A 27,521-nucleotide genomic window follows, 5' to 3' on the forward strand; every position below is an offset into this window, starting at 1 on the left:
CACACTACTTACCAAAAATTCAGACACACTCAATGATTCAGCACGCTTCCATTAATGAAAACACATGGCAGCAACAAAAAATTCAAAGCAGAAAATATTTAACAGGGTTAAAATAGAGCAGAAATTAATGTAAAATGCAAGAGAAATCTTCCCCAAAGTTCAGATAGCTTAGAAATATGAAATTTTCCAGTAAAAGTAAATTACTTGTTAATACTTTAATGAGGTATGTGTAATTAGCCAGCTAAGTTAGTGATTCTTGTCTTTTTTTTTTTTTTTAAGCACTGACCCTGTGTTGGTTGACTTAATAGCACTTCCTGAACTATAATGTGACATATCTCAATTCAGTTGAACTTATGTTTGTGATTAAGCACCCACTGTGTGCTTGGCACTGAGCTAAGCACTGGGAGTACAGAAATTACAAGAGCTCAGTCCAGTGGGAAGAAAAACTTAAAACAAATTGCAGGTAACCTGACATTCTGGCCTCAAGAGGAAGAAGGAGTGGCCAGCTCAAGGTAGGGAGTCATGAAGGTTTGACAGAGTAGATGATGCTTAAGCTGAATCTCTGAGGCTCAAAGGATGGCTAACAACTTCCCATGCATTGTAGGCAAATGGAGCATAATATGGTAAAAGATAAAAGTCTAAAACAGTATATTATATTTGGTGCCCTTCCAGTAGTTTAGCTCAGGAGAGTTCTATTACTGTTACCTGTTGTCCCTAACAGTTTAGGAACTTCCCTAGGTAACTTTTAAAGTGGAGAAGCAAGAAAGGGGAGAGGGAGCATGGTGTAGGAGGGAGGTGTTGTATCAGAATGGAGACTGAGAGTTTAGCAGAGAGCAGATACTGAATTTGAGAATTTCATGAATCCCTTTGAGATGACTGGGACCCAATCTGAAGTTGGAAATAACTCCATTTTAAGATCTTCCCGCACCTGAGGTCAGTTGACATGTGCCTCTAAGGGATTCCCTGCCACCCTGTATGAATTTGACTTCGCACATTATGGGGCTTTTTCCAGACTTATAGGAGGGAATTGTCACGATCAAATGAGCTAATACCTAAGAGAGCACTTTGAAAAATATGAGGAGGTAAACAAGAGCAAGGTAATATTAGTATTATTTAGATTTCCAGAAAGCAGTTTAGGGATTTGCCTATGAAAATATATGACCATGTCTCATACCTGGTAGGACTAAAATGAATTACTTTTCTGATCCCACAAGAGCCTTTCTTTACAGTCTTTCTTTTTTGAGTTATAACTTATCATTCACAATCACAATTATAATGTATAGAATTAGATACAGAATCTACTCATTTTTAGTTCAGTAACTGGGGACTATGATATTTTATAATTTTTAAATAATCAGTTTAGCCCAGAGATAGAATTGAAGTTTAAAGTAATGGACTTGGTGCCCAGCCTGGCTTTCAGATGGCAACTTTGCCATCTCCTGTCTCTTAAGCTTTGTGGTTGGAGAGACCTCTCACTGATCCCTTCTTTATAAAACTTCAGGTATGAAGAGATCTTGCAATGACCTAGTCCAACTCCTTTGTTTTCTAGATGAGGAAAGGAAGGTCTATAACCATTAAATGACTCACTCATGATTACCACGTTTTAGCCAACAGGGTCTCCCACTCCCAGTTCAGTGGTCTTTTCACTCCGGAGGGGCGGTCGGGGGAGAAAGTAAGAGAAGGCACCCAAAGGTTTTAAGCCCAAATGGCCATCCTTATTTTACACACTATCCACTCAAGTACTGCCTCCAACTGGTATGTCTGCAGAGATAGGAATTACTGTCCCAGGATGCTCTGTGCCTGCCAGGTAATTGCTGAATGGATATGGATCCCTGGGGGGAAAGTGGTCCTCAACAGCAGTAGTAGCAGCAGCCACAGACAAAGACATCAAATTTTATTGTACTCCAGTGTTTCACTTATCACCATTCAGCATAGAAAACTTGGGTAGATTTAGGGCTAGGGGCTCATTGGCATCCAAGTTAAAAAGGGGGCAGACCTGGTCGAGCTTTGTCTGAACAGAGATTACTTTTTAGATGTTTAACAGTTCTGGATTAATGCCTGGGGAGTTTGGGAATTCTTCCTCAACTAAAATGTTAATGATGCTAAGAACCCAACCCTCTTTAATGCCAGTAAAACAGACAAGCTAAGTTCATTGAAAAATCAATGAGTTGCCTAAAAGGAGCAAAGAGCTGATTCAGTTTAAGACTGGAGAATGCCCAGGACACATGGGGTAGAAAGAGGGTTCCAGGGACTGCTAGGAGCTGGGAAAGGAGGTAGTTGTCTATGCATGGAGCCAAGGTTCTCACATCCAAGGAATTGTAGGAAACTGAGGCAACCAATTAGACCCAGACACTGAATTCCTGTATACTGTCAGGGTCTACAGTGGTGACCATCATGAGGAGAAAGAAAGAAAAACAGGAGAATGGAACGGTATTAAGGAAGAAGGTGTTAGTATATAGGCTCAGAGGAGGAAAGACCAAAAGAGGGTAATGAAGCTTGTCTTGTTTTGTTTTCTGTTCAGAAACAGGTTGCAGAGAGTGCCATTCTGGGCATGAGGGCACCTTGACTCTAGCCTTCTTCTAGTTCAGAAAAGACAATAAACAAAAGAAAATTCTCAACCAAAGGCCTCCCCTGGGGTGCAAGAGCTTGAGGTAACAACAGCCCTTTCAGTCTGCTCTTTGGATAGGCCTATTCTTCCTTGGTAGCCTGGCAAGTGGAATTACCCAGTGATTCAGACAGAGGACACCAGGACAGTGACACCCAGCAAGTATATGGTTTACCCCCAAACATACACAGAGCTGACCAGAGTTCTGGTCCTGGCTTCCCTTATTAGTTGTTGAACTTTATTTCTTTTCAGACCTCAGCCTCCTCTTTTGGAAAATGAACGTGTTCTAGGTCAATGATTTGCAGAACTCTGGGATGAGAGGACATAAAATAGGTGGGACTCAAACATTATCCACACGCCCCCAACACACACACACACACACACACACACACACGAACAGCTCTACTTTTACCTGTTAGGTTTTTGGGGTTTTTTGGTTCGTTTTTTGTTTTTTAATGCTTGTAGGTAATATTTTGCTAGAACTAATGTTATTTGGTATGCTGGACTAGAAACTTCTGTGGTCTGCTTTCATCTTATCTGAGCAGCTTCCTTCTCCTTTTCACACCTTCAGCCACCTTGCTCATCACCATCTCTCCGAGTACTCCCTTGGTATTTACTGAAACCTGGTTTTCCCTATATAAAAATATGAGAGGTATGAACTAAAACTCTGAAACAAGTTACGTTTTGTTCACTTCATTCTAGATCTGTAACTTCTTTACTCTATTTTGAATTTCATTTATAGTCAAGCCAATAAGCCACATGTCAGTTAACATGGTTATATGATTGTATTTCAAGATTCTTTCTTTCCTAAGAAAACCATGCATTGGTTGTGATTGCAGCTTATCTCAAAATCATAACAGGACAAACAATGTTGTAAAATATATCATGCTGAAAAAAAAAAAAAAACACGCAGTGATATGTAGAGCCTTAGCCCACAAAGCTAACCCTACTTCCCACCAAAACCAAACCAAACCCACTGCTGTCGAGTCAATTCTGACTCATAGCGACCCTATAGGACAGAGTAGGACTGCCCCGTAGAGTTCCCAAGGAGTGCCGACCTCTTGGTTAACAGCTGTAGCACTTAACCACTACCCCACCACGGTTTCCTAACCCTACTTGAGTGCCTAAAAGCATCCTGTTGAGGGGAAAAGACTGTCTTAGAAATCTTTGAAGCCCTGAACGAAGAAAACAAAACTCCAGGGAGTTATATTTTATCCAAATATTGATTGGCATTTAGAGGAGAGTACAAGGCCTGTGTTCAAGTCTTAGCTCTGCCACTAAGTTTCAGGGACCTTAAATAAATGACTTCACTTTTGTAGACCAGCAATTGTATCTTATCCATCTTTTGTGCCCTAGAGTCTAGTAAAGTGCCTAGTACAGAGTAAGCATATATAGACATTTGAAATAAGTGAATTAATTTTTAGGCTTTTTTTTTTTAACATGTTGGCAGAGCATATCAGCACACATCCCGAGGCTTTATACTAATCATTTGTCCCCTTCCTTTTCTTCTATATCCCGATCCTCACTGTATCTCACCAGCATCGACGCCTGAAGGATAAAAGTTTTCACAGAGTTGTAATAGTAGTCTTCAGACACAGGAAGGTTCTTGTGTAAGAAAGGATGTGGATTTGTACTATCAGGAGGAAACTGGGAGAGGAGATGGAAGGGATAGTCAGAAGACTGAACTCCCCATTACTAGACGTATTCCAGTAGAAGCTGAGCCAGCAAGGGTGTAATGAAGGAAGGATTCACGGAGCAGACAGGGGTGGGGGTCTACGTTGGATTAAATAACACGTAAAATCCTTTCTCTGACGCACATGGGGTCTCCATGAGCCAGAATCTACAGCAACTGGTAAAATCCTTTCAGACCCTAAGAATCCACAATTGTACTTCAGTATTAGGCCGGACTCATCATCAGAATTGTCCAGATTCTGTGATTGGTTTAATCATCCACTCACTTTGACTCACAAATACTATATCAATATGAAACACATAAGAAATAGAAAAGTACAGGAGAAAAGCAATTCTTTTTCCATCTGCTATCTAGATACTTCTCTGTGTTGTCAGCTGAGCCAGCTCTGTGATATGGCTATCAAAAATATGAATGCACTTTTAGCCTCGATAAGTATGTGTTGTGTCCAGAACAAGGTGAGCTAAGGCAACCAGTCCAAAGTATGTGTTCAGGTGTGGGTGTCATACTTTTTGAGGAATATGCACATATGGAAACACATTCAGAGAGAAGGGACCACAATGGTAAAAAATGTGAAATCATGCCTAGGTCATTCCAGGTAGCTTTCCGGTTCAGCTAACCAAAAATTCAGCTGAAACTAGCCTTAATCGTAAGGGGGATGTGTTGAATGATATAACTGAATCACTTAGTATTGCTGGTTTTAGGTAGGGCTTGATTTGGCAAGCCACATCTGGCTCTATCCTTAGCAGTCTTCTCCCTTCACAGACTTCCCACAGGCAACCAAAGGTCCTGGGTTACAGTTTGATTGGACCGTTTTAAATCCAAGTGCCTAGGAGACTTACATCCTCATTGGTTTAGGACTGAACTTTGTGCCCAACCCGTGGAGCTGGAGGGTGAAGTCATTTTCCCAGGAAGCACATGGACTGCTTCGGGTGGGGGAATGTTTTAGGAGTTTGATTCTAACAGAAGATGGGAGAATAAAGGATAACAAAATAGCAACTGATCGTAAGGAAGAAAATACCAACAAAAAAAAAAAAAAAATCCTTTGCCATCAAGTCAGTTCTGACTCATAGCAACTCTATAGGACAGAGTAGACCTGCCCCATAGGGTTTTCAAGGGGCAGCTGGAGGATTCGAACTGCTGACCTTTTGGTTAGCAGCTGTAGCTCTTAACCACTGTACCACCAGAGCTCCAAAGACATGACAGTCATCTTCAAATATGTGAGGAGATGTCACTCAACTACAGCTCCAGACCACGGGCAGATCTTATAGGAACGCATATTTGTACTCAAAATAAGGAAGAACTTTCTAACAATTGAAGCTGCCCAAAATGGAGTCATTGAAATCCCATCATTGGAAGTGTACTAGTAAAGATAGGATGCCTGTGTGTCAGGAATATTAGACGGGATTTCTACACTGGGCAAGGAATTGGACTAGGTGACTCCCAGATCCATCTAGATTCTGTGGCATGCCGAATTTAAGCTAATAGAGATGCAAAAACTAAATGATAGCCCCAGAAAACCCTTTCAGACGTTTTGACACATTAAAAAAAGACTTGCTTTAGCAGATTTATTTGACTGTGAAGAGTAGAGTCTGTCTCCAAAAAAGCAATACCTTTTACACAGAGAGAGATTCTTAACCCAAATTCTGAAATAAAGCCACCCTTTTTTGAAACAAAGAAAGTAGAAAAGTTTGACTCGGCAAATGTCTGCAGACTCCTTTGAAAAGGAAGGTGCTTTATGGACTTCCCGTACCACTGGCGAAGAGGTTAATTTTGTGATTCACATTGAACATTTTGAATTGTGGCTCCAACCCCCTGCTTTTCTAAACAAGTTCAAGTCTAAAACTTAAAACTTACATCTACCCATAAGGGTGATTTACTGTGGCCCCTATGTACCAGTCTCAGGTGGGACATGAGCTGTGTCAGTTTTAAATACACCAGAAGGAATAGAAGAGTATAGAGTGGCAGGCAGGCCCTTTTTCCTGCTCACTACTGGCAGGCCCAGCAAATGAATCATGCTGCACAGAACCCTGATGCCCCAGCTGTTGTATTTTGTGTGAAAACGCATCGTCCTGGATACTGAGGAAGCCGTAAGGGTCAAGGGATGTAATATATGGCTGTGATGAGTTTCTCTCTGGTCCCATCTGAGCTGGGCCCTCCTCTCAGCATCATTGAGCCTTCCTGTCCCACCCAGCGTTTGTGAAATTCGGAGATACCTAGTTTTAGCTTTTCAAAACTGCGCCCCAGCTGGAGTAGGCGATAGGGGACAGGGAGAAGGTGCCAGTGAGTGGACCTTAGAATGTGGGGGTCACAGTGACTTTTTTATAACCTGTAGAGTAAAAAAAAAAAAAATTTTTTTTTTTTTTTTTGTAGAGTACTTCCTGCTAAATCCTAATATGACTTTTTTTTTTTAGGCCCTGTCCAAGATACACTAATATATTCACAGACATGATAAGACCTTGAACAAGAACAGAGACTGAGGAGCAAAGGAGATGGGATGACATGAGTGGATTCACCTTATATCAGTAGAAACAATATATAGTATTCATTTATTTTGTCTCCTAATGCATTCAGTATCTAAAAATATCAACTTACCAAAATTCGTCCTTGTAGCCAGGGTAAATTTTCTTCTGTCCCTTTTCTTTAAAAGTTACTTGTTTGGAAACTCTTAAGTGAGTGGTACTAAGCAATGTGTATTCAGCTTATGGTCATATGAAAAGGATTTTTTTTTTCCCCCCTCAATTGAAGATTTTAAAATTTGGACCCTGTGTTTTTGAAAGTTCTAGCTCTGGATTGGAGGTGGTGCATCCCTAAATTGTAGCATCCAGCGCGATGCCGGTTACAGTTAGTTTGCATGCCAGTCCCACTTTTGCCTCAGGTAGGAAAAAAAGTCTCTCGTGGTACCTGAATGGGAAGCTCTGCATTTGCAGGCTCCTTGGGCTCCTCTGGAAACCCTTGTTGTGTAGTGGTTAAGAGCTATGACTACTAAGCAAAAGGTCAACAGTTCAAATCCACCAGGCGCTCTTAGAAGCCCTACAGGGCAGCTCTACTCTGTCCTATAGGGTTGCTATGAATCGGAATTGACTCGACTGCAAGGGGTTTGGGTTTTTTTGGTTTGGGGGCTCCTCTAGCTTATCCCTTCATTTTTTAGACAAGAGCCCTGAGCCCCAGCAAAGAGAGAGGGCCCTCTGAGGCCATGGGGATCTGACTGGAATTCCAGGGGTCTTTCTGACTTCAAAGCTCATGTATTTTCCCTGCACCAGGCAGCCTCCAATCAGTTCTAGGCCAGGCTCTGTCAACAATCTTGGACACTTCTCTCTCAGTTTCTGAGCTTCAGTTTCCCTAACAGCAAAATGAGTAGAGTGAACTAGAACATCTCTGAGATCCCTTTCATTTCAAAATTCTTTAGGTCACAATTCTTCATTTAGAGTATGAAAGTCTCAGCTTTCTATAATCCCTGTTGATGTTTAGGCAGGGTTACAGCTCGATGCATCTGATCTGAAAAGAGAGCCTTGGTAAAATAGCTATGGTTCCTAAAATCTGAAGTTCAAAAAAAGAATAAGGAAGAGTTCAACATTGAAAACCAGGATGGGATACCAGTAGTACAACAAACAAAAATGGTATTCTTTTAAAAATTCCAGCAATTTGCTTTCATTTTATATTTATTTTTCCTATTTAAGGGGAAATAACACAAGCTTGAAAAGCAGTAAATATGTAAAGAGAAAATTTGTCAACTGATATTGGAAAATCTGACCTAGGTCACACATAAATCTCTCAGACAAGAGCTGCAGGGCAAGCCATAATTTCAGAGAGTAAAATAGAAAATGAAAGCTGTAGCTGGTGTCTTCTCTCAGTTGCATAGGTGGATTCACTTTAGTTTTCTGCTTGTGCCTGAGTATAATGTAAAAGGGCTTGGTAGCAAGGTCTCTTTTACCATTGTATGTAAAAGAACCTCTATAGAGACAGAAGCAGAATGTGACACGTCCTAAGTTGCTTTTTTAGCACCACAGTCATTGACTAACTAGTTGAAGCCCCAGGAGCCACCTTTTGTACTGGCAGTTGCCTTCCCAGCATCATTTTCCAAAGTCATGTTATAAGTGGAAGAAGAGCTTTTCTAATTATCAACTATTAGTCCTTGCAAGGAAATACATGGGAAATGTTACTACAGTAACACCCCAAGACCTAATAACAGACCTAATACTTGTGCCTAATTGAACTCATTCTTCCCTATTTAAATCTGTAACCATGTGTCTTACAACAGAATGAGGTGGGACTGTCCCCTGTTTGTGGCAGCTTTGACTCTTGGATCTAACAGCTGGCAAAAGAAAAAAAGCATGGGCAGAAGAGGGAAGAGGTTCAGCTAATTAGTGTATCAAAATGCTACTAGTTTTAGAGACCAATTAGCGAAGTGTATGAGGGGAGCAAATATTGTTTTGTTCGTTGTCCCAAAGTACTAGTTAGACACAGAAAACTCACAACACAAGCAAAATGCACAAGTAGGCATGTGGACCTGGACAAGTGAGTTATAAACAGCATTTCATATGTTGTGAGGTACAGGCAATACATCAGCCCTAACAACATGATTGTGTTCCTCTGAACTCTGCTCTCACAGCCAGGCATTTGGAAGGCAGACCCAGAATAAAGATAGACATTCATGAAGCTAACACTTTATACTAAGCACCCTTAGTACCACTTTTAATGTGCTATAAAACCAGGGGCTTCACTTTTTCATGAACTGTGTGCAAAAGCAGAGGCAATGACTGGGCTTGACTTTGTTTGGCTGTGTTTTATGGTTGCTGCATCCTTATAGTAATGTGATCTTGAAAAAGGTAAATAACAAAGAGTTTAGCAGTGAAAAATATGCCTAATATAAATACAGTCGAGTACATGGCAGCTCAGAATTTGAAAAATACAACTGTGGCATTAAATTTTCTGGTGGAATTAACAGAGGAACAGAATATAGCCTTTAAGGCAATATATCTGAGACAGAGAAAGGAGATAATGCATCTAACTCTATGGTGTTTATATGGTGGCATTCATATAAAGAAAAGCACAGTCGCTTTATTTAATTGAGAAAATGAATCAATTACACTGATGTTGCATCATCAGCTTCTTGTGAGATAGAAGCTATAAGTCACCACATTGTGTAACAGTGTTAAAAAGTAATTGAGTATCTTAAACATTTTGCATCAATTTCAGGTAGAGGCACTGCTACCTTAATACAAAATTTATGAAGATGATTTCATTTAATACGCTACTATCCACACTGTGTAATAAAACCTGGTAACACCGTCTTTTTAAAAACCTGGACAGACGTATGCACACCCATGTTCATTGCAGCATTATTCACAATAGCAGAAAGATGGAAACAACCTAAATGCTCGTCAGTGAGTGAATGGTAAACGAACTGCGGTATGTACACACAATGGAATACTATACAACGATAAAGAATAACGATGAATCCATGAAACATCTCACAACATGGATGAACCTGGGAGACTTTATGCTGAATGAAATAAGTTAATCACAAAAGGACAAATATATGAGACCCCTATTACAAAAAGTCAAGAATAGGTTTACACACAGAAAGAAACATTCTTTGATGATTACAGGGGATGGGAGGGGAGAGGGAAGGAGAATAACGAACTAGATAGTCGATAGATAGTAGTTAAGTGTTAATTCCTGTGAAGGAAAAGGCAATACGCTATATGGGGGAAGTCAGCACAACATGACCAAGGTAAAGGAAAACGCTGAAAAGTACGCAGGAATAAAGGGCAACTATGGTATTTTTTTTTTTTATGGTATACGTTATACACATTCCTGCGATAACAGTAATAACAAACAGTAATTTGTGAGTAGATACATAGGTTGATACGTACACTAAATAGGTGAGGGAGGTCATATGGGGGTAGACCTACATACGTATATAGATACGGATATTTCTACATATTTGTAAATGCTGTATGTATACTCATATATAATAGTGCATGTAGGGGATACAGTTATAGAAACTACTTATACAACGGAACAGAACTACTGGACTTAAAGGCTAAGGACCATAGTCTCAGGGTACATCTAGGTCAATTGGCAAAATACAGTTCATAAAGATAAAGTTCTATGTTCTAGTCTGATGAGTAGCATCTAGGGTCTTAACAGCTCTAAGAAGCAACCATTGGTCTCTTCTCACCAGGAGCAAAGGAGAATGGAGAAAACCAAAGACTCAAGGAAGCAATTAGTCCAAAGGACTGATGGCCCACATGAACTGCAGCTTCTTCTAACCTGAGACTAGAAGAACTAGATGGTGCCCAGCTACCACTACAGACCACTCTGACCAGGACCACAATAGAAAGTCCTGGTTAGGATGGGTAAAAATGTAGAACAAAATTCAAACTAAAAAAAAGACCAGACTTACTGGTCTGAAAAAGATTGGAGGAACCCCTAAGACTGTTGCCTTAAGACGACCTTCTAACTTGAAACTGGAGACACTCCTGAAGGCCACCTTTCAGCCAAATAATAGATGGGACTATAAACTAAACAGTAACACCCATGAAGAAGGTGTTCCTTAGGACAATCAACTATACCAGACCAAAACGGTAACATTTGCCCAAAACCAAAGATGAGAAGGCAGGGAGGAACAGGAAAACCGGACAAATGGAAATGGGGAACCCAGGGAAAAAATGAGGATAGTGCTGACACATTGCAGGAATTGCAACCAGTGTCACCAAACAATTTGTGCAGGAATTATTCATTGGAAAACTAGTTTGCTATGTAAGCTTTCATCTAAAGCACACAAAAAAAATAAATAAATAAAGGAATGGGGAGCCATTAAAGCAATTAAGAAATCAAAAAAAAAGGGCAGGAATTATGTCTTTTTCACCATTATATCTTCAATGCCTGGCACAGAGCTAGCTAAGCCTTAATAAAAGTTCGTTAGAAGAATTAAAAAAAAAAAAACTGGACAAAACAATATAGTTATAAGGCTTTGATTTTGCTGTTTCTCCCTTTCTTGTAGTAAAGAGCAGGGGTTAAAATAGTATAGTTTTAAGTTGTCTTAAACCACGCTGTTAACCCACAGAATGGGGCAGGATGGAGACTTTTTCCAAGATCTTGGTTCAGGAAGAAATTTTTTCCCCTCAATTCATTTGGTTCATATAACTCATTGGGAACAATGGCTCACAATCCATTCTTGAATTCATTTCAAACATCTTATTGAGAATGTTTGCAGCGTGTTTTCCTCAAAGAAAGAATGTTGTAACCCCCCTGTATATTAGAAATTTGTGAAAAACACTATTTGATGTAAAAAATGGGTTTCTAAATCTTTGTTCATTATAAGTAACTCTCCTGTTGAAGTAGATATATCTTACTAAGAATGTGGAGGGGAAGGTATCTCTGTGCCTGAAAAAAAATAAAAGCAAACAACATAGGTATATCATAGAAGTTACCTGGGCTTTTCAAGATTTTTGTAAAAGGTGGTATGCCTTGATACTGAAATGCTTAAGTACTCCAGGATGGTAGTTTACAGCTCTGCCTTGCTTTTTAATGTTCATCTTTACCTGCAGAGCCTTATCCAGAAGTACTCATTGACTAGAGGAAGAAGCAGCGTTAATTCTTGACAACAATAAGTGGGAGCTATCAGGGGAGTGGTGGTTCAGTGGTAGAATTCTTGCCTTCCATGCAGGAGACCCAGCTTCAATTCCCAGTATGTGAGGCCACAACCCGTCTATCTGTGGAGGCTTGTGTGTTGCTATGATCCTAAACATGTTTCCGTGAAGCTTCCAGACTAAAAAGAACTAGAAAGAAAGGCCTAACAATCTACTTGCAAAAATGAGCCAGTGAAAACCTTATGGAGCACAATAGTCTGATGCCCAAGCAATCATGAGGCTGGCACAGGACCAGGCAGCATTTCCTTCCGTTGTGCACAGGGTTGCCGGGGGCTACTCGATGGCAGCTGACAACAAAATACATCTAAGTAGACTAAGAGCCAGTCAACCTGGGGCAGAGACCTCAGGAAGTGGTGATTGGGCAGAGAGTGATAAAGAGCCAAGAGCAGTAATGAGAGTGCTGCCATATTCAGTTGAGATAGTACAGGGAAAGCACTCCTTGAAACAGCCACTAGGTAGAAGGGTCTGCTGATCAGCCACATGGATGCAAGAGATACAGAAACCTCGAGAAGCTTAGTATCATATCTAGTTGAGAACATCCCATATACCAAAATTGGTCATTTATAAACTTTACCATGCCATGTATAAATATATGCAAGCCTATTGGTTTTTAGATATGACATGATCAAAGGCAGGTATCCTGTGGGTGCTGGAGGTGAAGAAGCATGGGGGGGGGGGTCCCAGCACCACCATAGCCCCGCCCCACCACTTTGGGCATTACCCGCTCTCTGGGAGGCCCAGTTTCCCCAAGATAGAATAGAGATGGTTATCCCTAGCAGCCTCAAGGTGGTCGTGCAGATCAAATGAGAATATGTGAAAGAATCTGTTAAAGAACCATTAAGGATATGAAGGCACTATTAATATTCTCCCTGAATTTTACCAACCAGTTGGAGCTCAGTTATCCCAGAACGCAATTGACCGGTCAGTGCCAGTATTTGATTACTGAATTTTTCTTCTTAGGAAATTGAGTACCTAAGTTTTTAATAACTACAGCCACTTTTTTTTTTGGGAGGGGGGGCGGGCATTGAAGGGTTTATTACTTTAATTAATAAGTAGATGTTGTATTAATTTGATCCCCACATTTTAGTAACTTTCTAAGAGATGTGCTTTATTAATATTAGACACGTGAGCAGCCTGCCTTTAGAATGTTGATTGGGAACAGGCACTCTTACTCAATACTATTTCTGTTCCCTGTAAAACTTGTATAAATTTGATTTTCCCAGAGAGCATTGCTCCCCTGGAAACAGGCAGAAGGATCTTTGGAAAAGGTGGAGCTTTCACCCCACTCCTGAGTTGGAGGCAAATACATCAACCACATAATTAAAGTTTTCTTCACAAAATAGGGGATTGTGAGCAGACACTGGCAGGAATCCAAAATTCTAATTTCTGACTATGATTTAATTTCAATTTTAAATAAATCGGTTTTTAATTTAAAAAGAGTGAGCTTCATAACATTAGCAATGATTGCAACATTAAGCCCAGTGTTCACAATCTAGCAATATAAAACATTATTTATATCTGAATCGTAAACAGCCTTTTGAAATGGATTATGGTTTTTCTCCCTATTCTAATACAACCTGGAGGGTACTAAAAAGTGTTGTGTGAAATTAACATTCTGCTGACTTTCGCCTATAAATGAGAAGCGAGCTATTAACATTTGTGTATTTTCATTATGTAAATTGTGTTAACACATGCCCACAAATTGCCACCAGCAATGCAATAATTTTCTCTCAGTGATCATAATGTGTCCAAGTGAGTCATTTTGATTATGACATGCTAATTACATATTGCCTTTTTTCAGATTCAGAAAAACCAGGGATCTTTAATGGTAAGCTTTATGAGTTCAGAAAAAAATTCACTTTTCTTTTTCCTGATGGCTGCTTCCTTTGCATGCTTGAATGCCTTGTTTTAAACTTAGCAAATTGCATTTTGAAGAAAATGCAAACCTTTAACTGCCTGTATTAGATTAGGTACCATTAGAAATAATAGAACATCCTGAGCCTCAATGTTTTTATAAGAGTTTGCTGTTGTTGATTAATCTTGCTATATTTTATTGCATTAATGATTTTTTCTTTCCACTCCACTGTAAAGACATTGCATAGAGGCTAATACTTTTTCCTCTCTTCTTTTCCATTGTAGCCTCTCCAGCTTCTGCAGTGCATTGTTGATGAGGTGAGGCATCGTCTTATGTGCTTTCACTCCTAAAGTCATCCCTAATGGTGTGGAAAGCTTATATTTTGTTTCCTAATGAAGCACAATGCCCAACATCCTCGGAGCAAGTTGTGTTGTACAGCTCCGAGCTGTGTTACGGGAACTGGCCTGGTCCAGAATCCCACTCTCCTGATTCTGGCTGAGAATCCCAGCAAAAACAGACTGTCCCACAGGCTGGTCCTCGGGGGTCTCAGAGGCCCTAAACACAAATCACGATAATATTAATTGATCCTCTCCCTGGCCAGATGTGGATGGAGCCGGAAATTAAAGTGGTACCATTTTTTCCATAACAGAGATTTAAAGTCATTGTGTTGGCAAGGGTCAGAGTTGAATAGCAGACACAAGGGGGGTGGAATTTGTCTTCCTTGCCTTATTTACTCAAAGCATAGCAGAGCGATAGAAGTGTTCAGAAGCTCTAGGTCAACATTTTCAGCTTTAATTTCCTCATTAGGCATTTTTCCCAGAACATGCCCCAAGTCCTTGGGCTTTTAACCAGTATTTTCACATTTTAAGTCATGCTACCTCTGGACATTCTCACTCAATGCGTTCCTAGTGTTCCCTTACCTTCATGGAGCTGATCTATCTGGATTCCTTTCTTAACCAACTTTTCCTACTTCTTATTCTGACTTTAAATCCTTTATTTCTGTAAATTAGCAATCTTATAGCACAAGGCTGTCAGTTAAGAAGCATTAACATTTTTTTAAAAAGTGAGTTTTTCTGGGCTTTGAGTTTGCCTGCTAGCAATGTTTTTTTCTTTAATTTTACAATATTTAAAACACTTCTAATTAGAGAGGGAAGGCGATAAATGATTCAGATAGGAAAGTTTGAAAGAAAACACAAATCGTAATTCATAATTATTCCTCTCAATTAAACATCTGTATAACCAGTTATGAGAGTTGGGAGAAAAAATAAAGATCCTCCTAGGAAAAAACAAACATGCACACATATCACAATAACAGTAAGAATGGGGCTCTAACATCCTTAATGGTTGCATTTGTCAGTCCATATATCCCCTGCAAGCCATAAACCATGTTGGTGCAAAAATGAAGGCATCGTCCTGAAACAAATGGATGCTCCATTATCTCAAATATCAGACAGGCCTCCTGGATCTAATAGCTCACCAATATCTCTGTCATCTTAGATTCTAAAAGCAGCCTATCCCCATCAGAATCTCTACCTGATTTTCCTGAGGTTCCCCTCCAATTTTGCTTAGGGAAGTGCCAGGGCACCATGGCCTACCCAGTGAAAAGCACAGTCTCCAGGTTTCCTGGGCTCGGCTGTTCCTGGTCCTTCAGGCCCCTTGACATCAGAACATTCAGGTACAGTTATTCCTCACCAATAACATGTGTAATGCTGTGGGTTAATTTGAAGGCTTTCTGCATTAAATATGTATTTTCATCCCTTATTTTAAAGTAGCAGTAGTTGCTCTTAAATTTTAAATATTTTGCTTGTATGATTTGGGCAAAATCGTGAGACTTTTGAAATTATCATAGGGAGATGTTTTATCTACGGGGAAAGGTCTGCGTGATGAAAGAGGGTAGCGTGTAACTAGGCAATATGTTTTTCTTTATAGCATTTCTTCCTCGGTCGAGGTACAAATATAACTTAGGCACCTATCCACACTTGCTACAAAAACATGAAAATACATTTTTTATGGAAACTTAGGAAATTCGTGTTGTCTTTACCAAAACAATAATTTGACGCTGGAATCGTTCAGTCATAAGAGTATTAGGAAAGGATTGGTGAGATGACCTGTCATAGCATCTAAGGAAGACAGGATCGGTGGTGTCCTTTAGTTACTGCGCTTGTCCCATGTATTTGCCAGATTTCTCACTACTGTGATGCAGTGTTCCTTTAAAAAGTGGTCCAAGGACCAACTGCATCAAAATTCCCTAGGCTCTTGTTAAAAATGCAGATTTCCTGGCCCCAGATAACCAAATTAGACTTTCTAAGGGTAGGGCCCAGGAATCTCCACTTTCCTAGCCTCCTAGGGAACTCTTGGCACATGAAAGTTTGAGGACCTTTTCTATAATTTTTTTTTTAGGGTTCAGCATCTCTTCTAGAGCCTACAGGGCAATTAACTATCTGTCTTCATTTGCATCTGACTTTTAAGCCTTCTGTTCCTGATGGGGAAACTCTGTTGGTGTAGTAGTTAAGTGCTAAGGCTGCTAACCAAGAGGTCGGCAGTTCGAATCCACCAGGTGCTCCTTGGAAACTCTATGGGGCGGTTCCAGTCTGTCTTATAGGGTCGCTATGAGTCAGAATCGACTCAATGGCAACAGGTTTATTCCTGGTGATGGATCCCTGGTGGCAGAGTGGTTAAGAGCTACACCTGCTAACCAAAAGATTGGCAGCTCAAATCCACCAGCCGGTCCTTGGAAGCCCTATGGGGCAGTTCTGCGCTATCTTATAGGGTCACTATGAGTCAGAATCAACTCCATGGTAATGGGTTATTCCTGGTGGCACAGTGGTTAAAGCGCTCCGCTGCTAACCAAAAGTTTGGCAGTTTGAACCCACCAGCTACTCCGTGGGAGAAAAGTTGTAGCAGTCTGCTCTTCTAAAGATTCACATCCTTGTAAACCCTATGGGACAGTTCTACTATCCTAATGGGTCACTATGAGTCAGACTTGACTCAATGGCAGTGAGCTTGATTTTTGGTTTTTCCTGAAGAAATATGACCAGCCAGGGTTTGAGTCATGTTACTCCTTGGGTATGGGATTTACCCCGTTGTGCAATAGATATCCACTGCTTGTATGTACCTTGTCTTTTAGAGAAAAGTCAGATCCCGGAGTGTCACACCTAAGAAAAACTAATTGGAACAAAATGGGTATATTTAGAGTCATGTATAAAAGTTCAGTGTAACATATTTCATTTTTATCTGCATTCATCTTGACTCCTGTCATAGCCTGGCAAAGAGTAAAGAAGTAGTAAAATAAGGCCAAGATAGGCAGGAGCCCATGCCCTAGAGTGGCCAGAGGTGAATGTCAGAGCCATTCAGGGAGCCAGGAGGTAGAATTGTGGGACAAAGCCAGAGTCAGTCACCAGATGTCAAAACAGAAGACACCAAAAACTAAACAGAGGAGCAAGAATCATGAACATAAAATTTGAACCACAAACCAGGAACTGGAAGGGTAGTTAAAGTAACAGGAGAATGGAGCTCCAGTCAAAAATCTGGACAATCTAGTTTAATTCTAGTGGATAGAGTTTATCTGACTTGGAATTGGCTAACTCAAGATGTGAGTGATCCAATGCCTCTGGGTTGCTTCTCTCAATAGAACTTCTTACCTTACCTTAAAAGCTTTATGTAACCATGTCCTCTCCAAGCCCCCAAACACCTGCATTGTAAAGTATTCTGGTTCATTGTTAGTGATATGTGTCTACAGGCACCATGATGCCTTAGCCATTGGATAGCTTTAGGGAATGAAGTGGCCCCTATTGTCTAGATAACTGAGATTTACTATTTTAATCTCTGGCATCTATGAGGAAATTTGCATTTTTAGAAAGAAATGTTTCTAAAATGTATTTGCTTCTGGCAGCCTGTTGACAAAGTGTAATGAATATAATTTAACCTTTTCTTGATGAGTCAGGTTCTTGTTTTGAACATGGTGCTGAACTAAACTTTGATATATTGATGCCCTCTAGGGCTATAAAATTGTGTAGGGCTTATCTTGTTTTTTCACTGAATTTTACTAATCATTTTACCTAGGTGTTCGGCATTGGCACTCAAGGGTGTTCTCAGGGCTTCTTGAGGTGTATGGAGCCATTTGCTTCCAGGCTAAATAGCCCTACTTGGCTGTGCTACTCTGCTTAGTGCTTTTCCTGTGTTCTTTCTTGTGACCACCTGCATTCTCCATGGCTAGTCCTCATTATTGTCAGTGACTATCTGCCGTCTCAACAACCTGACAACCTGTAATTCAGCCTTTGCTCTCCTGATAGTGACCCTAGCAAAACTAAAAAGTGCCAGATGAAATCATACACCAAAGTGGTACAAGAAGGCCAAATGAGCTCTTCTGAGAATGGAGGCTCTACCCCTCTTTAATGAAGCACAATGGGTGGGCTTGTTTTCATTCATTTAGCAAATAGTTATCAAGTTATGTATGCAGGCCTGAGTTGAGCAAACCATGGTCAGAGCAGCTTCCAAACCTAGAGAGAACTGAGCTTCTAGGTAGGACATCCAGGTTGACTGCAGTTGAGGTCTGTGAGCCAGGGTAGAAAGGCAAAGCACAGTCCCACATCATGGGCTAACACAGGATACTGGGGCTCAGGAGGCTACATAGCCCGCTGAAGTTCTCCCCAGTGCCTGGGCTCCCAGATCAGCTGGCAAGAAAGGGCTGGCCACTGGTGTGGTAAGGTTGTAGCAGGTGGGAACGCAGCAGTGGTATCTAGGCCACCAGATCCCGGGCTGGCTGGGGCCAATGGTGGCAGCCATCAGTGTACTGAGGTGCTGGGAACTGAGGAGAATGAAGCAAAGACCTCACCCTTGACCCTGCCCCCGAGTAGCCCATAGCCTAGAAAAGAGATGGACATGGAAATGAATAATTTTGGTCAGTATTTCAGTGTAAGATGCATACTGTAGGACCACAGAGACCAGAAAGTTTGTTCTCCCAGAGATGGGTGTGGATTAAGAGACCCCTCAGGGAAGGGGACATTTAAGGTAGATCTTAAAGGATGAGTAAGAGTTTTCCAGGTCTGGAAGAAAATGTCAGACAAAAGAACTTGAAACTTCCTTATGAGTCATTTTTTAATTCACAGATGTGTTTCAGAATGTTCGGGTTGTCTAAAATATCACAACCACAAAAGTGGTTTATTACTTGGTGTGTGTAAATACATCTCTGAGTGTATGTGTGCATGCGTATATATATACATTTCAAGCGTATAACAGCCAAAAAGTAATTTCCATCTAATATCTGTAGGTGCTCAGCAAGACAATTAACAAATTCTTAATTTATACTTCTGTTTATTTATTCATTTTATCAGTAAAAAATGAATTTAAGTTATCTTTTATAACTGATCAGAAGTATCTTCTGCATGAAAGTGTTGATTTCTTAGTAAGAGCTATAAAAACCAAACAAAACAAACCCGTTGCTGTTCGGTGGATTCCGACCTATAGAACAGAATAGAACTACTTCGTAGTGTTTCCAAGGAGCACCTGGTGAATTTGACTGCCAGCCTTTTGGTTACCAGCTATAACTCTTAACCACTATGCTACCTGGGTTTTCAGTAAGAACCATAAGATTTGTAAAATACCAAAATGTTTTTGGAATATAAACACAAGCTTTTGGTGGTCAGTAATGGTCTACAGGAGTCCCCAGGTGGGGTAAGCAGTTACGCACTCAGCTGCTAACTGAAAGATTGGCAGTTAGAGTCTACCCAGAGGTACCTCAGAAGAAAGGGCTGATGATGTACTTCTGAAAAATCAGCCATTGAAAACCCTGTGGAACACAGTTCTACTCTGGCATGTATGGGGTCTCCATGAGTCAGAATCTGCTCAATGGCAACTGGTTTTTTGCCTGTTTTTTTTTTTTTTTTTTTTTCCAGTGGTCTACAATTGGGCCAGGTGTGTAGACAAACAGTGGGATTGGTTGTTTAAGATCCTAGCTGAATAATTCTGGGATTTGATAATTGTTCTTCCCTGCCATGCATAGGAAGAAAGAAAGATTTGCCTTAGGAACTGCATGGCACAGCAGTCTACATGCAACCCTAGGGTGGGTCTAATAGAAGAGTTTGCCTTTCTGCTTACTCTAAGAAGGCTTCCTGAGGAAGGTGAGCATAGAGCAGGACTTCGATAGAGGACAGTGGTGTAGGAAGAATGTAGAGGACAGTGGTGTAGGAAGAGTATGGAAACTGAACAGACAACTGGCCAAGGATCTAAGGGGTACAGAAGGAGGAAAACAGCAGTAATTTATAACAGAAGGAAATTTGGAAATTTTACAAATATCTGGAAGCAACACAATCCTAAATAACCAGTGGGAAAGAAGAAATCACAAGGGAAATTAGAAAACACTTTGAGATGAATAAAAATGAAATCACAGCATACCAAAACTTGTGGGATGCAGGAGAATCAGTGCCCAGAGGGAAATTTATAGCTGTAAATGTCTCCATTTAAAAAGGAAGAAAGATTTCAAATCAGTAACCTAAGCTTCCACTTTAAGAAATTAGAAAAAGAAAAGCAAACTGAACCCAAAACAAGCAGAAGAAAGGAATAATGAAGATTAGAGCAGAAATAAATGAAACAGAGAATAGAAAAACACTTGGAAAAAAAAAAATCATTGAAACCAAAAGTTGATTCTTTGAAAAGATCGACAAAATTGACAAACCTTTACCTAGACTGACCAAAAAAAAAAGATTCAAATTACTAAAATCAGGCATGAAATAAGGGACATTACAGAAATAAAAAGGATTATAAGAGAATACTATGTACAAATGTATGCAAACAAATTGGATAACCTAGATGAATGGAAAAATTCCTAGAAAAACACAAATTACCAATATTAAGAAGAAATGCAGAATCTGAATAGACATAAAATAAGTAAAAGGATTTTTTTTTTTTTTTTTTTTAACTTTCCACAAAGAAAAACCCAGGACCGAATGGCTTCCCTGGTGAATTGTACCAAATATTTGAAGAAGAATTAATACCAGTCCTTCTCAAGCTCATTCAAAAAATGGAAGAAGAGGGAAAACTTCATAACTCCTTCCGAGGCCAGTATTACCCAGATGCCAAAGCTTACAAAGTCTTCACGAGAAAGTTACAGGCCAATATCCCTTATGAATATAGATGCAAAAATACTAGCAAACCAAATTTAGCAGTATATAAAAAGAATTATACACCATGACCAAGTATGATTTATCCCAGGAGTGCAAGATTGGCTTAACATATGAAAATTAATATAATACACCATATTAATAGAAAAAAAGGACAAAGCTCACATAATCATCTCAATAGACACAGAAAAAGCATTTGACAAAAGCCAACATCCTTTCACAATAAAAACATGCAACAAACTTGGGATAAAAGGGAACTTCCTCAACCTGATAAATAGTACCTATGAGAAACCCAAGCTAATATCATATCTGATAGTGAAAGACTGAAAGTTTGTACCCCTGAGATCCAGAACAAGACAAGGATGTCTACTCTTGCCACTTCTATTCAACATTGTACTGGAGGTCCTAGCCAAGGCAAGAAAAAGAAAACGCACCCAGACTGGAGAAGAATGAGTAAAAAACTATTTGTAGGTGACATGATAAAGAATACACACACACACACACACACACACACACACACACACACACACACTATTAGAGCTAATAAATTAGCTCAGCAAATTTGCAGTATACAAGATCAATATACAAAAATCAGATAATTTCCATACAATACAAATGAATCCAAAATTGAAATTAAGAAAACAGTTCAATTTACAATAACATTAAAAAGAATAAAATACTTAGGGATAAATTTAACAAAAGAGTGTAAAACTTATACACTGAAAACTACAAAACATCATTGAACGAAATTAAAGAAAACCTAAATAAGTGGAAAGACATTCCATGTTCATGAAATGGAATACTTAATATTGTTAAGATGACAGTATTCCCCAAGTTGATCTACAGATTCAATGCAATCCATATCAAAATCTCAGTAGGCTTTTTTGGCGAAATGGACAGGCTTATCTTAAAATTCATATGGAAATACAAGGGACCCAGAATGGCCATAATAATCTTGAAAAGAAGAGCAAAGTGAGAAAACTCACACTTCCTAGTTTCAAAACTTACTACAAAGCTACAGTAATCTAGATAGTGTGGTACTGGTGTAAAGAAAGACATATGGAATAAAATTGAGAGTCCAGAAATAAACCCATATGTCTAGGTCAGTTGATTATTGACAGGCATGCCAAGACTATTTAATGGGGAAAAATAATCTTTTCAACAAATAGTTCTAGGACAACTGAATATCCACATGCAGAAGAATGAATTTGGACCCCTACCTCACATCATATATAAAAACTAGAAAATTAATGCCAAATGGATCAAAGACCTAAGAACTAAAACTATAAAACTCTTAGGAGGAGACATAGATATAAATCTTTGTGACCTTGGATTAGGCAATAATTTCTTAGATATGACACCAAGAACACAAAGAAAGAAAAGATAAATTGGGCCTAATCAAAATTTAAAACTTTTGTGCATCAAAAGAAACCATCAAGAAGGTGAAAAGATGACCCACAGGATGGGAGAAAATATTTACAAATTACGTATTGATAAGGGTCTAGTATCCAGAATATCTGAAGAACTCTTACAACCCTACAATAAAAGACAACCCAATTAAAAAATGAGCAAAAGATTTGAATAGACATTTCTCCAAAGAAAATGTACAGATGGCCGATAAAATAAGCACATAAAAACATGTTCAACATCATTAGTCATTAGGGAAATGCAAATCAAAACCCAGTGAGACTACTTTCCCACAAGGATGACTATAATAATGAAACACACACACATACAGAGGAAAAAATACATGTTGGCGAGGGTGTAGAGAAATTGGAATCCTCATACATTGTTGGTGGAGATGAAAAAGGTACAGCTGCTATGGAAAATTTTGGCAGTTTCTCAAAAAATTAAACACTGAACTACCATAAAAATATATATATATATATATATATATATAACCTGGCAATTCTTGTTATTAGGTGCTGTCCAACTCACAGAGACAATATGGACAACAGAACGGAACACTGCCCCATCCTAGCAGTTCTACTCGTAGGTGTATAACCAAGAGAATTGAAAACATGCGTCTACACAAAAACTTGTACATGAGTGTTCATAGCATCATTATTCATAATAACCAAAAAGTGGACGTGTCCACCAACTAGGCACAGTGGGTTAAGCACTCGGCTGGTAACCGAAAGATCAGCGGTTCGAACCCACCAGACACTTGGCAGGCAAAACAATGCAGCGATCTGCTTCCATAAAGATTTACAGCCATGGAAACCCCGTGGGGCAGTTCTGCTTTGCCTTTGAGGGTCGCTATGAGTCAGAATCAACTCGATGGCAACAAGTTTGGTTTTTTTTTCAGTTGGTCTGTCAACTGATGAATGGTAAACAAAATGTGGTATGTTCATATAATGGAATATTGTTCCATCCTGAAGAGGAATGAAATATGATATATGCTACAATATGGATGTACCTTGAAAACTGTGTGCTAAATGAAAGAAGCCAGACACAAAAAGCCACTTATTATATGATCCCATTTATATGATATGTCCAGAATAGACAAATCCATAGAGACAAAAATTAGATCAGTGGTTGCTAGGGGCTGGAGAAGAGGTAGGTGGGGAAGGGGAATTGGGAGTGACTGCCAACAGGTACTGGATTTCTTTTATGGGGTGATGAAAGTGTTCTGGAATTAAGTTGTACACTTTAAAAGGATAAATTTTATGTGAGTTGTATTTTAATAATAAATGTTCAAAGGTAAAAGGAAATAAAAATGAGTTTTTTATAATGGCCTCTGTGTTTAGCTGCCATGTTATAGGACAGAGGTCCTTTTCAGCTGGATAGGATGGACCTCCATAGAAGAAGAGAAGGCAAACTTAGACCACATTCCATTTTTTTTGCAGGACTAGCCCTGCTAGAAAAATCCATATATTAATTTACTTCAGGGAGGATTTACTGAGTTCCTGCATGGACCAGGATTTCTACCAGGTGCTAGGATAAATCTCTGTTCTGGATGACTTCATGATCTAGTGAGAGACAAGCTCAAAAACTAAATTTGATTCATCAGTGTGATAAGAACAGTAATGAAGGGAGGTAAACAGTGCTGTGAGGGATCCTGCCTAGCACTGGGCTGGAGAGTGGTAGGCTGGAAGAGCTGGGAAGGTAACAGAGGAGGCTTCAAAGAGTAGATGCCATTTGAGCTAGGTCTTAAAGGATGCTTGTTGTTGTTGTTGGTTACCATCAAGTCAATTCTGACTCATGGAAACCCCACATAGACAGAGTAGAACTTCTGCATAAGGTTTTCAAGGCTGTAACCTTTTGGAAGCAGATCTCCAGGCCTGTCTTCAAGGTACCTCTGGGTGGGTTTGAACCACCAACCTTTCGATTAGTAGCCAAGTGCTTAACCGTTTGCACCACCCAGGGGCTCGGCATTCACATAGTGAAGAGAAGGAGAAGGCGGCTCCTGCAGAGGAAGTAACAGGCATTTGTGTGAAAGTGGGGGACAGCTTTGCAGACTAACTATTGGCCTAAAATAGGCTGAAAAAATGTAGGTGGGAGTCTCAAACGCAGTGTTAAGAAGCTGAGATATTGCCCTATAGTAGACAGAGGAGATCCATGGAAGGATCAACATGGTTAGATCTGTATTTTTTAAAAGATAATTCTGTCGAAGGTAGATTGGGTTAGTAGGAAAAAGGAGGCAAGGAGAAAATCTCCAAAGGTCTTTAATAATTCGGTTGTAAACCAAGCTTCTTCATTTTTCTCCTCCTTTCCCCAGCCCTCGATTTTCTCATCCACTCTTCCATGTATCACCCTCTTCTAGAACAGAGAATGTCAGTTGCCTCTTTGGTTCGCAAGACTCCGGTAGAGGTATCTTAGCTGTGTGATTAAGCTCCATCCTCTTTGCTGAGCTGCCAGAATGGGGCTGTCCTGATGGGAGGGCTATCCTGCCCAGCTCTCCCATCAAGCGATGCTTCCTTCCAGCACTGGACATGTTTGCTGGCATTTCTAGAAAACATCAGGGAGCCACGTCTAAGCAAAGAGTCTACATGAGGCCTCTTGTGAGTGAGTTCAGGTGTTTTGTGGGCTGGATGATTGTCCCCATTTATAATGACTCTTTTTAGTGCTACTGTAATGATGTGAATACGCCAGCCAGGCAGATAAGTAAATAGAAGAGGCTCTCTTATGTCTTCATTAAATTTTATGGTTAAATAGAGTCATAAGAACTTGCAGAAGGCATAGACTTTTATAAGTAGAATTTTGTAATGATGGGCTCTTTTTTTTTTTTTTTTGCCAAGATAGTCTGTTCCTATCTTAAGCGAGCATACTTTACTCTTCATTACCATTGAGGGCCCAAGGCCAGACTCCCCTTCCTCCTCTGTTGCCCATCTTGCAGCTGGGCACCTCCTTTCCATCAGCCTTTGCCCATCCCCACTGTGGCATCCCTGTCAACCTCCTTTTCCCAGCTACAGACCTTATGGGGATAACCATCACCTCCTCCGCCCCAACCCCACACGGGGGCACAAAGGTCTCCTTCCTGGAGCTGTGACTTGAAACAGCTGTACCTGTCTGTTGGCCTGGCACTTCGTCTGCGCATCGTTGTGATGATTCCATGAGGGGCAGTGTGTTTTGAGTTCCGTATGCATTCCCAATGAACTCTAGGATAACCCGCCTGTTTCCTGAATGAAGGACGGCCTGAATATGACAAGAATGTCCCCCTTTTTTATTTTACTTACAATGCTTTGTTTGATAGAGAAGGAAAGAAACTAAGAGACTAGTTAAAGGTACACATAAGTTTTTATTTATTTAAGGTCTGTGTGCCTTGTATTATATAAAAGTTCTACTTCTAAAAGACATTTGCAAATCAGATTGTATTGATACAGTAATTGATTTTCACATTTTTTTTAAAGCCCCAGGCCCCTCTGTGTTGCTCGGAAAGCCACATTGTGAAGCTGGTAAACATGAAACTATTCTGGTTTAATCAGAGGTTAGGAGGCTTAGATCTCCACCCCTCTTCTCCCAGGCACTTGCATAAAAGTTCTTAGATTGCCAGAGACTGTAATTTGAAAACTGCTGGTTATAACCCAAACCATCACTCTGTACACCTGTACTAGTCCCAGAGCAAGGCACTGGAGACAGAGAATGAATGGCGCAGTTGCCACCATTAAAGAGCCTCCACTCTAGCCAAGGAGGCAGAGAAGTAAACAGTCGTTTATAAACTGATCACTTTAAACTCAACTGCAGGTAGTGGAAGTGGTAGGAGACTTGATGGCCTCGGCTCTCAGAGGGCCACAGTGACTGTCATTTTAACCACTCATGTAATGGGTATTTACGATCTGGTATTTAGTGATGTTTGCGGCTATATAAATTCTATAATAAAAGTGTGGACAAGCTGCTGGGCAAACACCGAGAAGACAGATGAAGACTAACAGAGAAAGCTCCACAGAGAAGGGAAGGCCCCAAGGGCCAGTAGCCTCCAAGGTACCAGAAGTTCTCACAGGGAGCTGGATGTGGCTGCAGTGCCTGGGAAAGCATGAGAGATGAGGCAAAGGCCACATTTTGGAGGACCTCTACACAGCCCTGGTGTCGCAGCGCTTAAGAGCTATGGCTGCTAACCAAAAGGCCAGCAGTTCAAATCTACCAACCGCTCCTTGGAAACCCTGTGGTTTCTACTACTCTGTCCGGTAGGGCCACTGTAAGTCAGAATTGACTCAATGGCAGCAGGTTTGTTTTTTGTTTTTTTTTTTACATACCACAAAACACTTCTAATTTACCCTGAAGGTATTTTCCGGGGCAAGGCAAATATAGGGCAGTTTTAGGCAAGGAATCAACATAACCAGATTTCTGTTTAAAAAAGTCACTCTGGCGGGGGTGGGGAAGGTGGATAGGGAAGGACAGCTAAGAAGCTTTACCCCGTTCAGAAATTATGATAAGGGCCTTAATTAGGCAGCCTTCGCCTGTCTGAAGGGTATTTAGGAGATAGAATGAACTGGATTTGGTGAGTAATTGGATGTAGGGGAGGGATGAAGCATAGGCTTGGGCAATGGGGCGCCTGGTGGTACCATCACTGAGATGAGGCACACAGAGAGAGGGCATCAGGGAAGAAGAAAACTAGCATTCTATTCATAGGAGGTTCAGAACCATCTTAATTCCTGTTCCAGCCCTGATTATAAAAACTTTAACTACAGTCTAAGTTCCTGGAGGGCTTTTTATTTCTGTCTTCATAGTACTGTACCTAATGTACAGTGCCTGTTGATGTCAAGTCGATTCTGACTCATAGCGACCTTATCGGACAGAGTAGAACTGCCCCATAGGGTTTCCAAGGAGCACCTGCTGGATTTGAACTGCCGACCTGTTGGTTAACAGCCATAGCTCTTAACCACTGAGCTACCAGGGTTCCAGTGTACAGTACCCATTGCCATCGAGTCAATTCTGACTCATATCCTATAGGACAGAGTAGAACTACCCCACAGGGTTTCCAAGGAGTGCCTGGTGGATTAGAGCTGCTGACCTTTTGGTTAGCAGCCACGTACAGTAGGTACTAGTATTTGTTGAATGAAGGTTATGCATAAATATAAGAGCTTATTACCTGTTTTTTCAAGTCCTTAGGGAAAAAAATGCAAAAAGTAGTAGCAGGCATATGATAAGA

At 40.3% G+C, this 27,521-nt stretch overlaps 1 protein-coding gene across 5 annotated transcripts in view; it reads left to right on the plus strand.

Moving 5' to 3' along the window:
* Nucleotides 1–27,521, plus strand: part of MAP2K5 (mitogen-activated protein kinase kinase 5) — a 287,381-nt gene that overhangs the window by 209,506 nt on the left and 50,354 nt on the right. For 3 of the 5 annotated variants that reach the window (XM_049852648.1, XM_049852650.1, XM_049852646.1), the window contains 2 exons: nucleotides 13,758–13,784; nucleotides 14,096–14,128. The exons of 1 other annotated variant lie outside the window; for it this stretch is intronic. In XM_049852648.1, coding sequence (XP_049708605.1) covers nucleotides 13,758–13,784; nucleotides 14,096–14,128 — 60 coding nt within the window. The remainder of the gene's footprint in view (nucleotides 1–13,757; nucleotides 13,785–14,095; nucleotides 14,129–27,521) is intronic. One more of the 5 variants, XM_049852647.1, reaches the window with a different exon arrangement.

Source organism: Elephas maximus, chromosome 13 (genome assembly GCF_024166365.1).
Source record: "Elephas maximus indicus isolate mEleMax1 chromosome 13, mEleMax1 primary haplotype, whole genome shotgun sequence".
In the NCBI taxonomy this organism is placed as follows: Eukaryota; Metazoa; Chordata; class Mammalia; order Proboscidea; family Elephantidae; genus Elephas; species Elephas maximus.